This window comes from Lynx canadensis, chromosome C2 (assembly GCF_007474595.2).
Source record: "Lynx canadensis isolate LIC74 chromosome C2, mLynCan4.pri.v2, whole genome shotgun sequence".
NCBI lineage: Eukaryota > Metazoa > Chordata > Mammalia > Carnivora > Felidae > Lynx > Lynx canadensis.
Genome location: NC_044311.2, coordinates 155,767,731 through 155,780,484, shown reverse-complemented (window position 1 = coordinate 155,780,484; position 12,754 = coordinate 155,767,731). Strand labels below are relative to the sequence as shown.

The 12,754-nt window shown below is 57.1% G+C and overlaps 1 protein-coding gene across 5 annotated transcripts in view; it reads right to left on the bottom strand.

The window, feature by feature from the left end:
* Positions 1 to 1,666: 1,666 nt before the first annotated feature.
* PKNOX1 (PBX/knotted 1 homeobox 1) overlaps positions 1,667 to 12,754 on the bottom strand; it is a 59,848-nt gene continuing 48,760 nt past the window's right edge. For all 5 annotated transcript variants that reach the window (XM_030328867.1, XM_030328869.1, XM_030328866.1 and 2 more), the window contains 3 exons: positions 9,590 to 9,666; positions 6,970 to 7,142; positions 1,667 to 4,767 (listed from right to left, as the gene is read on the bottom strand). In XM_030328867.1, coding sequence (XP_030184727.1) covers positions 4,556 to 4,767; positions 6,970 to 7,142; positions 9,590 to 9,666 — 462 coding nt within the window. In that variant the 3' untranslated portion in view covers positions 1,667 to 4,555. The remainder of the gene's footprint in view (positions 4,768 to 6,969; positions 7,143 to 9,589; positions 9,667 to 12,754) is intronic.

The following is a 12,754-nucleotide window of genomic DNA, read 5'->3' as shown; positions in this document are numbered from 1 at the left end:
TTTAAGACGTACCTGATTTCTTTCTACACGCCATTCTCTAAAAACGCCTAAGCCACGAAAGCCATCGACATCTTTAAAACGTGCCTTTTCAGCCACGGTGCAACTTAAGAATTCCTCGTTCATATTAAAGTCACCACCGGCTTTTGCAGGCTGACGTCCTGGGTTCATTTAAATGACGATGCGGGACACGGAACCACCTGTGCGAGATCTGCCTCCTAAAAGCCGTCTGCCTGGAAAATACTGGTTAGTCCAGTGGGCCACCCCAGGCAGGCCTTAGCTGAGAGCAGGTGGGCCGCCTCCTTGGGCGGCTGGGCCTGGGCCTGGGGACAGGGGGCGGGACCAGGCCGGTGGGCGCCCCGGAAGGCAGCCCCGGGCCCGCCGCCTGCCTGGGGTCCCCTGTCTCCTGGTCCCACGTGCCTCGACGCTCTGCTCTGCAGCTTTGCAAACTCGAGCGTAAAAACGGTTCGGAGGCCTTAGGTCTTAGTGAAGACGGCAGGGCCTGTTGTGAAAGGGCAAAAATAATTGCCACTGAGAACTGCTTCTCAGAATGTCTAGAGCACAGCACTCGGGCCAAACACCAAACGCAGAACGTAATGACCTCTGCAGAGAATAACCGAATGCAAACGTTGATCCGAACAGGTTTCTTATTTTCAGCGTTCGCCACGTCATCACTCATTTACTCATCTCTCCAGACAGATGGATAGATTTTATTAGTTGTAACATTTTCGACAGAAGGGGAGGTGGGTGGGGGAAGGGGCTGAAGGGTGACGGGCGTTAAGGAGGCACCTGTTGGCATGAGCACCGGGTTTCGTATGGAAGTGATGAACCACTGGGTTCTCTCCCTGAAGCCAAGACTGCGGAGAATGTTAACTAACTTGGATTTAAATAAAACCTCGGAAGAAAAGAAATGTTAATTTTTGAGCTAGAATAAACCTTATAAACCAATTTCTTCCTTTTACCAACAAAGCCCTTGAACCCTCAAGGCGTCAAGGACCGGGCCAAGGTCTCACCTGGTTAACAATTCATGTCCGCCTCTCACCTCTGACCTAGTGGAGCTGGAGAGAGCACACAGGGGCTCCATTTGCCATCAAATTGCTCAGAACGTTTCCTAACACAACAGACTTCAGAGCCGGCTCGTCTAGTCACCTGCAAGGCTTGCAATTTCAGATGCACTTTTTAAAAATACTCGAGTCTGCTGACCTTAGCCTCTGAGCATAAACAGCGTGGGGGGGAGTTCAAACACACTGGCCTACGAAGAAGAAACCTCGCTGAAAAGGCTTTAACGTGGCGCTCCGATGTGTCCGGGAGCGGCCGTGGGTCATTCCACAACACGCGCTATGATAGGCAATATGTCACCGACGAAGCATTTTCCCATTACTGTCAAAATAATTTCATTTATGATAAACCACAACAAAAAACAAACAAAAGCTTTCCGATTCCTTCCCGGAATGCCAACAGCTAATGGAAGTGAGCAGCTGACGAAGATTCCAGAAAATGCAAATGGACCTGAGTGCTCCAGTGCAATCCTCCTTTTCCAACAACGGGCAGGGGTCACTACGAGCCCCGCGTCAGCAGCGAAACCCGTCACCAATTTGAGTGTTTTCCTTAAAATGGAAAAACAGCTCACGGTGCCACCAGCTTTACAAAATAACACATCCACGAAGCATGTTTCTATTTTTAATTTTTTTGCTTTGATAAATCAATTGCTTCACAAAAATCCCCTTTCGAGACAACAATCCAAGAAAACATATTGTTACAGTATTCACATTTTAAAGATTGTCAGTTCGTAGACCGAACACAACTAAAACAAAGGCAGATTGCTGGGTCACTTCCGTCCCTGACCGCCAGAGGTGGGCCTTGCCCACCGGCCAGGTAGGGCTGGGTTTGTCTGAAAGGCAAGGGCCCCGAGCCGGCTCACACAGGTGAGGGCCGCGCAGAAAAGGCCGCTGCGACCCGCAGGTGCGCTCTGGTACCACCTGCCGCCCCACCGTGCGTCCCGGACAGAGACTGAAACGGACGTCGCTACCTGCGGCGGCTCGTCGGGGGACGGCGAAGCCGCGGGACGGGTAACGACATTCTTACTCTGGGTCTGGGGACACATCCGGAGCGTCCTTCTGGCGGAAAGTCAGGATCGAATCTGCTCCGTGAAAATGAACGCTCGAGGGAGTCCCATTTTCAAAGGTTCTCTCGAAGGTCCGAGGGCTGGAAGATGGGGGTTTATAAAATGCAAACCGACGACAGGCACGCCGGGCGGCGGTTTTATGAACCGAAACGGCTTGCCACGCCAAGGTTGTCTCCGAGCACCTCGGTTATTCGCGGGGAGAGTGGGGGGGAAGCTGAGGCCTGTCCACGAGCGCCCTGTCTCTGGATGGCTTATCCTGGTCCTCCGAACCCGGTAAGAACTTCGAGCCTAAGGAAACCGGCTTCGGCCGCAGGGAGCGCGGTGCGTCACCGGGCACGGAAGGCCGATCTCAGGCCAGCGAGGGCAGCGGGACCCCGCACGGCCCCCGTCTGTCTCCGAACGGGCAGTCTGTGCAGCCCTCGACTAACAGGCTACCACAGCTCAGTGAACGTGACCCCTGGGGCGGGGGGGGGGGGGGGGCAGTGACCTGCCTGTGAGTCCACACGCACCCAAAGAGCGGGGTGACTGGAGGGACTGGGGAGGGAGGGAGGTGGCTGGCTGGTGTCCACAGCTCCTAGTTTCAAGAAGTCCAACCAAGTTAGGATTTAGGTCAAGTTAAAATGATCTACGAAACTGAAAATATTACAAATTGTTTATAAATAAGGAACGCAACTGTTGCTTAAAAATGTTGTTCTCGCTCCAAAAGAGTTTAGTCCACTTTTTCTTTTAAAGCTCCTGAAGTATTTTTCAAAGAAAATTCTATGTATTTCTTACCGCCTCCTAAGTTACCTAGGAAATAAGTCTTCTGTGATTAACTGTAATTAACCAATTTTGGGGGGGGAGGGGAATCAGTTCCAGAAAAAATCTGCCCCAGCTCCAGATATCCTGCAATGTAACCTTGGTCCGTAACTGATGACGGCTGCTGAATCTCCAGAACTGGCGACCTTCCCAAACACCAAACCACCTTTTAGAAACACGAACACTGGGCGTCCCTTTAAGACGACACAAAGGCTTGATGAGACAAGGTGGCTTGTTTTCTGAGCAAAAGCCCCACTTGCAAATAAATGAAAACAAAGGCAACAAAACCCAGTCTACTCTTTTGGTCTGCCTTGTCACCGGGAAACGGAAGTCCTAAAGTTACTCCAAACCTCATGTGATCAAGTCGGGGGGGGGGGGGGGGGGGAGCCGGGAATCCCAAAGCGACGACGTACGGGGAGAAAATACTGACCCTGGGACCGACGGCAGACGCGTGTGAGCTGAGGCCGGAGAGCCCGCCCGGGGAGCTGTGTCGCTTTGGGGACATGTTAATTGCGTAACAGCGCGGGTGCTGGTTACTGGGCCTCACTCTGAGCCGGTGGCACAGAGCACATCTTATATTAGTTTATAATAAACATTCTATGCATAACATAGGGCCGACTAAAAACTTCTAAAACAATACACAGCTAACTGGCGCAGTAACCATTTAACTGTAGTCGAATTTAAATTAGACTGACGTGTGTGGTCACAGCTTCTGACTACTGGTTACCACCTCACTTAACTCACCTAAGTCCTATTAGCAAACACCTTTAGATACAGGTTCAGATCAAGTGTGAAATGCAATCTGAGCTTTTACATATAAACTGAAGTCCGAAGGTGTCAAAATTGCATTCGACGCTTGTTTCTTCTACGGTACTACATGTCAATCGCTCCCCCGGGACGGTGGAGAACCGTGGAATGCTAGCTACCTTTGGGCAGGTTCACTAAATTTGGTCAGTTCAGAACATTCCAAATTGAAATAGTAAGCACGTGTGTTTCTTCTCTAGAAATTTTATCCTCAATATAGTCATAATCCAATTCATAGCGAATTTATAAAAATAGCTTTTTATCCAATAATTCCAGCAAGGTAAAAATAGGAGTTTCTTTTCATATATAGCAAATGAAACAGGCTCACCAAGTCCGTGGGGACCTCGGCGTATGTCCACCAGAGCACGCTCACCACGGGCCACACGCACTTTGCCGCCGTGGGCGTCTACCTCGCACTGGCAGTTTTAAGGTGCAGAAGCTTCTCTCCAATCCGTGGGCGACACAAATAAACCAGCCCACTGGGACCTGCTTCAACCACAGAACGAAATTAAAACTGCATAATTTTCTAGAAAATGGCAGCACTATTCCTTAACTAATTAGGGGCTCACGGGGGTGTCTGTCATTCATCACATTTTTAGCGTTAAACCTTTAAAGAATCTCCTTAAAAACCCGCGCACGCACACACGCACACACACGCACACCGGAAAGTCGCCGCGCCCGCGAGGGCGCTCTCGAAGCTCACTATGAAATACAAAAGTGCATTCTTCTCCATCTACGTATAAAACATGTCAGAAATAAAAGTGTGTAAAATGTTTGCTGTGCAAACTGTAAAAAGTCAGGCCCGCCCCACGGTTCTGGGCTGTGCCGGCCCTACTGCAGGGAGTCACTGTTCTCCAGGACCAGCCCGCTGATGTGGGTGGGGGCGAGCGCGGCCCCGCTGTCCCCCGTGCTGTCCACGGACTCGTCCTCGCTCTGCTCCGCCATCATGACCTGCTGTACCGCCAGGGTGGCGCCGTCCGAGGACAGAGACTGCAGGCTGTCCACGTTCATGCTCACGGGCGTGGTGATCGTCACGACGGCTCCTGCGGCAGAACGTTCAGATTAGCGCCCACCCGGGGAGACACTTCGTGACCCAGCCGGGTGCCGTTCGCTCCTCCGACCTCGTGTTGGGACCCCCACGCGAGTCTCTGGGACGATCGCCAGGGGTTAGGAGACGTCAGACCCTCCTCCGCTAATAGGCGGCGCAAGTTCCTGGTCTGCAGGCGGTCCGTAAGGGGCCATACAGACGCGGGCGTGCAGGGCAGAAGCAGGAGCCGCAAGGGAACAGGAGACCAGGACGCAGGACGAGATGAGCAAGGAGACAAAGGCAAGGGGCCAGGGTCGCAGTCGGGGAGACCGTGTGACAAGGGGAACAAGGAGGACCCTGGGACACGCTGGTCCCCAGCAGCCCAGGGGGCTCACACGCTCGTCCCTGAAGGTCTCCAGGAGCAGCGACAAGTGACGACGGCAGCGGGAGACAGTGTCGGGCGGTAGAAGGTGGGAAACACCTTTAAAGAGATTCACTCATCCGTCCTTGCCCCCCACACGGTACGTCACGTCATGTCACAGATGCGCTGGGGGCAGATACCGGAGACTGGTGATAAGGACGGTTTCTGGAGAAGATCAGAAGCCAAGACGGGGCAGAAACTTACTGGTCACTGGCAAGTCTTGTTTGAACTTCTCCCCCAGTACACGGGCACTGCCTTTTCCAAGGCCGGAAGGAGGGAGAGAGACCTAATACTAATCCTAAGTAATTTGGACTAAAAGACAAAACGAGAACTGAAAATATACATTATTTAAACCTAAGGCCACCGCATATCAAAACCCAAACGATAAAGCTTTAAATGCACACACCAGCCCTCAAGAAACAGAACAAAGCGTGATGCATAGCTCGCTGCGAGGGGCCCGTCCCAACCGCGAGGCCGGCACATCTGTGGACAAGCCGGCTTGTCCGTTCGGTGGAGGGAGGTCCACACGGGCAGCAGGAGACAATCAAGGCCCGGGAAAGAACCAGCTGGAAAGATCGGAAGACGATGCCCAGGCCAGGGGGGTGGAGGGGCGTGGGGATGGGGTGCCATCCGAGGTCCGGCCTTAGTTGCGGGTGGTCTGCCCAGGACTGAGCACCGCTGGTCACCAAACAAGGGCCGATCACCGAGCAGGGCACGAGAGGGTCCCTTCAGGGCTGGAACAGAGCTCGGGAGCCTTGCCCCCGTGCAAAAGCACCCACCCCCAGCAAGGTGGCATTCCCAAGGCCTGCCATCCAGTCCAGGATCACCAGGCAGGAAAACCACCCACAGTGAGCAGAAAACCGGGTCACCGGAAACCAGCCTGGGGCTGACAGATGTTAGAACCAGCAGAGGAGGCCATCAAAGCGGCTGCTGTGACTGTATGCTACGAAGGAGAGCCATGAGAGCCGCCAAAGACTGTCCCGAACTTCTGGAAACGCGCACTATGATGTCCACCCTGAGACACGCCCGTGGTGGGACCGTTGGCAGCTTAACCACGGGAGAAAAGGTTAGCGAAGCCCCAACACAGACGTGGAAACTATCAAGCGGAAACGAGAGACGGAATCCCAAACCCTAGAAAGAACAGCGGGACAGACGGGGACCTGGGGGCCCGCGGGGGCGGGGCGGGGGGGGGGGGCGTCAGAAAGTGTTCGAAGACGTAAGGGCCGCGAACTTTCCTCGGGAACAGCAAACTGCTGCGAAAACAGGAAGAACGAGACAGTGGGGACGGGCTGGGAACACCACCTACACACCGAGAACCACACACACCCAGACAGTCCACACCTGGGCAAGGCGTGCCCACGGAAAGGTGCTTATGGCGCATGCGGGGACGGGGGCCTGTGATGAGGGAGAGGGACACCGTCGGAGGGGACCAGCCGCGGGGGCTCACAGGGAAAAGGGGTGAGATGCCAGGTGGGGGGGCTGGCAGAGCTCCATCCTGAGCGCCGAGCTCCCAGGGAAAAGAAACACGAAAAGGGTTTGGAAAAGGACAGAACGCACAGGACACCGGGCCTCCCAGACGCACCGCGCTCCGTACACGATGCCTCCCTCACGCGTCACGCGCGCAACACCGCAGCCGCCGCGACCCAAGGCTCACGGCTGCCACCGCGGTCAAGGCCGTCCCTGCCCACACCCCTGCTGCCCCCAAGCAGCCAGGCCCTCCCCCAGACTCTGGGCCCCCCCCACACCCCCCCTCCCCCTCCCTGTCCCCACTGCCCCCCCAGTCCCCACGAGGCCCACCTTCTGACATGGCCAGCTCGCTGGGCGGCGGCTGTGCAGCTCCCGAGGCGATGGAGTCGGGCCAAAACCTCTGGACGGGTCTGTTCTGAGCTGTCTTCTTCTTGGTTTTTGGAGTTTCTGAGCAACTAGAATCCAACATGGGCTGAAGAATCCGTCTTCTGGCGTTGATGAACCTGGGTGTGGAGGGCGACACCAGAAGCGGTCACTGGGACAGCAGACGTCCCTACAGGGGAGGCGTCAGAGCCAGCCTGGACCTCAGGTGGCCCGCGCACCTCTCCCCCGGCCCAGCGCACGTGGATGGCAGGTGGGGCGCCGGTGTCCCCGGGGAGGGGGCCGGGGAGCGGCCACACTGCACACCCGGGGGTCCTGTCCCGCCCTGACCTCGTGGTCACCTCCAAGCACGGCTCTGGGGCCAGACCTGCGACCCTGCACGCCGCTCACGACGGGCTAGTCCCAGAGGAACTAAGTTCCTAGGTCACTAACCGCCTCCACCACGAGGCAGCTCAGAAGCGACTCACCACCCCCGCGGGGACCCGACCCCTGACCCCGCACGCGCACAACCACTGCTGCTGCGGGAGCCTGAGGTCGGCAGGGCAGGCGGCTCGTAAGTGCGTGGACGGAAAGCCTGCACCCCTGCCGGCACCTGGGAGGGGCTCTGTCTCCCCGCGCCCCCCACCTGCTGTGACCGCAGCCTGCGGGACGCCCACGGCCGCTGGCGAGCTCGGACCGCACGCTCCGACCGGGCCACAGCTGCACCGGCCCGGCCTCCTCCAGGACAGCGACAGGGGCTCAGCTCTCGCCGCAGCCCAGCCTGCTAACCCCCGCAGCGGGACCCTGACAGCAACAGAAAGGCGAGCACCAGCGGACACGCGGGCTCTACTTCTGTCCCGGTGCTGCGCCACCACACGCTGCTCTCGGTGCCCCCGACACAGAGCAGAGCTGGGCCCAGACCAGTGACAAGGTCACTTCGCGTTAAAGTCCTAACGGTCCCGGGTGCCTGGCTGGCCCGCTCATGATCTCAGGTCGTGAATTTGAACCCCACGTTGGGGGTAGAGATTACTCAAATACAGTTTAAAAAATATAACCCTCGCATTCAAAACTATCTACAATTGCAGGAAGATACGTTCTAAAAACAGAAACAAGCAGGAGCGCCTGGATGGCTCAGTCGCTTGAGCGTCCGACTTCGGCTCCGGTCAGGATCCCACGGTTCGTGGGTTCGAGCCCCGCGTCGGGCTCTGTGCCGACAGCTCGGAGCCCGGAGCCTGCTTCGGATTCTGTCTGTCTGTCTGTCTGTCTCTCTCTCTCTCTCTCTCTGCCCCTCCCCTGCTCGTGCTCTGTTTCTCTCTCAAAAACAAACATTAACCAAAATTAAAAAAAAAAAAAAAAAAGTTGAGGTCAAACCTTCTAGACAAGACAATTCTGCTAACAGAGCTCAAGGAAGTCAACCCTGAAGAAAAGTGGGAAGGCCGGGCAGCGGCAAAAGCATCACAATGTGCAAACAAGTGTCTCTAACATTCACCCCCAACGAATCGACCACTGGTAGGACCGAACCGAGACAGGACGTGTCACGCGAGGGGACAGGAGGAAATGGAGCGTGTCCTAGGCCGTCACGAACGTCACAGCGACAACACATGTGAAACCTCCGTTTCTGCTAACGGCATTTCAAGATTCTACAGGAGACAGTTCAAGGAGTATGGTCTATCACCGGTTCCCAAAACCGAAACAATGGCCCACGGCGGGATACCGGAGATGTTTGGTGCGGTACCTGAGCACCCGTCCCGCACAGACGACTGCGTGTGCCGGGAGACCCCGTCACGTACCCTGGAGCCCACCTGACCTCCAGGTGTAAGCTCTAACGGTATTTCCAACTGATGGGACGTGTGCTCTCTTCTCTTCTACACGGGCCCGTTCTGTAAGCTGGACTCGCGTCCACACGGGCGCACGTGAACACAAAGGACACAAGTGACAGCCGCACAAAATGCAAGTGCGCCCCTGGACCCCAGCGCCATTACTGACGGGCGCAGCCCTGATTTCTGGGGCACGCGGTCAGGGTTCAGGCGTCCATGACAGTACGTGACACCGGAGTTAGAACAGGAGGACGTTTCATCCACGAAGTCAACCCTGTCCCAGGCGTGTCCCTCGTAGGGCCCCGAGGTCCCCATAGGACCCCGCTGTGGGTGGGACCACCACCTGGACCCCCACTCAGAGCTGAACAAAGTGGCACAAGGTTCCCAAAGGTGGGAGAGCCACGGGGGGTGCCCCCAAGGTCAGGATGCCTCATGGCGGCCGTCACCACCCGGAGAAGGTTACCCATGAAAACAGGCCATCGGCACTGAGCGTGGGGGCTCGGGGCTAGAAACACGGCGGAGACACGCAAGTCTAACGGCACAGGCAGCGTGTGGGCAGAGAGTCCACCGCGAGGGCCACTGATCCCCGAAAGCTGAAAGCGTGTGCTGATCTCTTCTCAAGCCTCCCGCCACCGATCCCAGTCCTGACGACAGTGCTGCTGGTTAAAAGAACTCAGGAATCTTCAGCCAAATTCCGCTATTGATTAGCGTCCATGCTTTCAAGGGTTCTATCGCGCTGACTGGCACGACCTTGGGGAGCGGGCGCATCTTACCAGTTGTTAACTTGGAGTAGTGTCAAATTTGTCTGAGCAGCGATCTGTTTTTTCTCATCTTCTGTCGGGTAGGGATGCTACAAACAAGAAGAAAAGTTACCGTGAACCTCGGTGTTTACACAGGAACTCCGGCTTCTCTGGGTAGACGAGAAACGCGTGAACAGTCCTTAGTAAGAACCGCTAAGTAGTGGGGCGCCTGGGTGGGCGGGTCAGTGGGTTCAGCGTCCAACTCCCGATTTTGGCTCAGGTCGTGATCTCACGGTTTGTGAGCCTGAGCCCTGAGTCAGGCTGACGGTGTGGAGCCCGCGTGCAATTCTCTCTCTGTCCCTCCCTCTCTGCCCTTCCCCCTGCGTGCATGCTCTCTCTCTCTCTCTCTGAAAATAAATAAACATTAACAAAAAGACTGGTGAGCAGCGATAGTGTTCTGCTAAAACGCCTTCAGCCTCACAAACTTGTTTTAGAAACGTCCCGCACAGAATGTAGCGTCTCCCCGAGCCGCTCAGCGCCAACGCGGCAGTTGGGGCGCAGACAAAGGCGGGCTGCAACAGCCGGAGGCTCACAGACGGCACAAGTGGTGCCACCACCGCCAGGAGCTGCTGCCACCGCGGGGGGGTCACTGTCCCAACCACGTGATACAGCCGGTAATTTAGGGACCGCCCCGCCGAGGGTACGTTAGGAGCACACGCTGTGGACAGAGGCTTGAGCTCTGACCCGGCCAGACGGCACGGACGTCAGGCTGCACGTCCTACAGTGAACCGCTTTCCTCGGTCACTTCTGAGACACGGCGGTCATCCCCATTCTACAGATGAGGAAACTGAGGCAGGAGGGCACACGCACTCCCCATCCGACAGCTGGGTAAACGGGAGGGCGCGGGGAAGGGGCAGGGCAGGCTGTTCCAGGCCCGTCCCACGGGGTGACACGTTTCTGTCACGGGTATCGTGAGGAGACACCGACAAGGGGCCGCGCGGACGGCTTTTCGGGAGCCGCCCCGCTAGGTCAGCCTGCGCGGTCAGCAGACCGAGCCACCGCTGGGGATGTGTGTGTCTGCTACGTCACTCCTTCCCTTGTGATTAGTACCTTTCACTTAAAAAAAAACAGCATTAAACCAGAAGTACGTATCAAAAGTCACAGAAGTCCCAAAGGAAGGTAATTCTCACCTACGGCATAAACGGTTTCTCCAAGACTGATTACCGTCCGCACGCAGAAACCGTGAAGACGTTTACTCTCAGAGCTACGCGCACCCACGTCCCTTGTGGACGCCCCGGGGCCCCGGAGAGCACACGGGGGCAGAGGCTCCCGTGAGTATCACTCGGTGGGCGGGAGTCACGCCGGTGGGGCGCCAGGCTCACCCCCACAGCGTGCCTGCTCCCTCAGACGACGGCGGTTCCATCGGTCTGCCCACAGCACACGGCCAGAGGTAGAGGCCCCCAAATGCAAATAACCGTGCTTGCGGGGCGCCTGGGGGGTTCGGTGAGTTAAAGGCCCGACTCTTGATTTCGGCTCGGGTCATGATCTCAGGGTTCGTGGGTTCGAGTCCCGCGTTGGGCTCTGAGCTGAAAGAGCAGAGCCTGCTTGGGACTGACTCTCTCTCTCTCCCTTTCCCTCATTCTCTCTCTCTCTCTCTCTCTCTCTCTCTCTGCCTTTCCCTCATTCTCTCTCTCTCTCAAAATAAATAAACTTAAAAAAATAATAAATATAAGCTCATAAAATCAAAGGGGGCAGGAAACCTAAGTGCTTTCACCAAAAACAAAACAAAAAACAAAGAAAGCCATCATACAGCAGAAAACGCTATCCTAGCGTATTGGGACCACCACCGGAGAGGATGCGATTTCCGAGACACGAGGGCAAGAGAGACAGAAAATGCTTCATGGGGGGAAATAAAGGAACATTTTACTTCGACCTTGTCACAGGGTTTACTGCTTCACAACGTTACTGCTTCACGACGTTAAAGGAAACTTAAAAGAAAAATGCCGATCCTACCACCTGTCTGTAGCGTGACGACCACGCATCGGCTGTGAGATCACAGTGGGCTCAGACGCGGGTACGTCCCACCCTCACTCCCTGCCACCTGCCCGAACCTTCCTGGCGCCCCAGCCCTCGCTGCCGAGTTGGCCAGCTGTGTAACGGTCTGGCAGATGGGTGTGTCCTAAACCCCACGCCCAGTCTTGGCGTCGGGACACCCAACATCGCTGTGCCCGTCATCCATAAAACCTCTCCTCTTGACGCGAAACCTTTCGGGACACGTTTCCAGGTGTGGCCACGCCGCTCAGAGACAGCACCGTCCTCTCTGGCACGTGTTGCCGTGTCCTGCAGGCGGGGGTGGCTAGCGGAGACCAGGACAGCAGAGCAGGAGGGAAGCGGGGGCCCGGCTCCCTCAGGGCCTTCCCTCCAAGAAAGGGAGAGGGGTCCTGCCCCCCTCCCCGCCCCGACTGCTCAGCGACATCACATGCCGGTTCAAAGCCTCCAGCCGGCTGCTACTTTGGACCGTCACCTCCCGGCTACTAGGGAGCCTGACGCCAGTCAGAGAAAAGGGGGTGCCACCCGGCCGCGTCAAGGGCCAAACCCCAGAAGACGCGGGATGACCGAGATGGACGCTGGCCTCGTGGCTCACAGCCGGGGTGAGGACGGAGACCGGTCCCAGGAACAAGCGCAGGCCGCGGGCCCAGGCAGCGGGCTTCCCAAACGGTGGATGCAGGGAAAGGGCGCGAGGAGCCCTGGGTCCGACAGGCACCTCGCGGACAAGCACGGCGCACTGGGATGCGGACGGGGAGCGCGGGGCAGGGAGGAAGAGGCCGCGGCAGCCAAAGGCACGAGCAGGCGCCCACGGCAGTGACGGAGAGGGGCAGAGCCAGCCCACGGCCACGGCAGTCGGGGGCGCGGGCACTCCGTGTGGTCGCGTGGAGGCCGGGGCCACAGGGGCAGGGGGCGCGTGCACCAGAGAAAACAAGCTGGGATGAAGGCACCCGGCCGCGAAGCCGGTTCCCGAGGCTTCCGGGCAGCTCCCTGCTGGACCTCCCGACCTCCTGTCCCTCCTCACTACACAAAGGCCCCTCCTTCCGCCGGACGTGGCTTAACGCAGCACGTGGTGTCCACTTTCCCACCTCGGTCTCGCCACACGCTCCCCCGAAAGCCAACCTGGTCACTCCTGGTCCCGGCCAGCAGGCT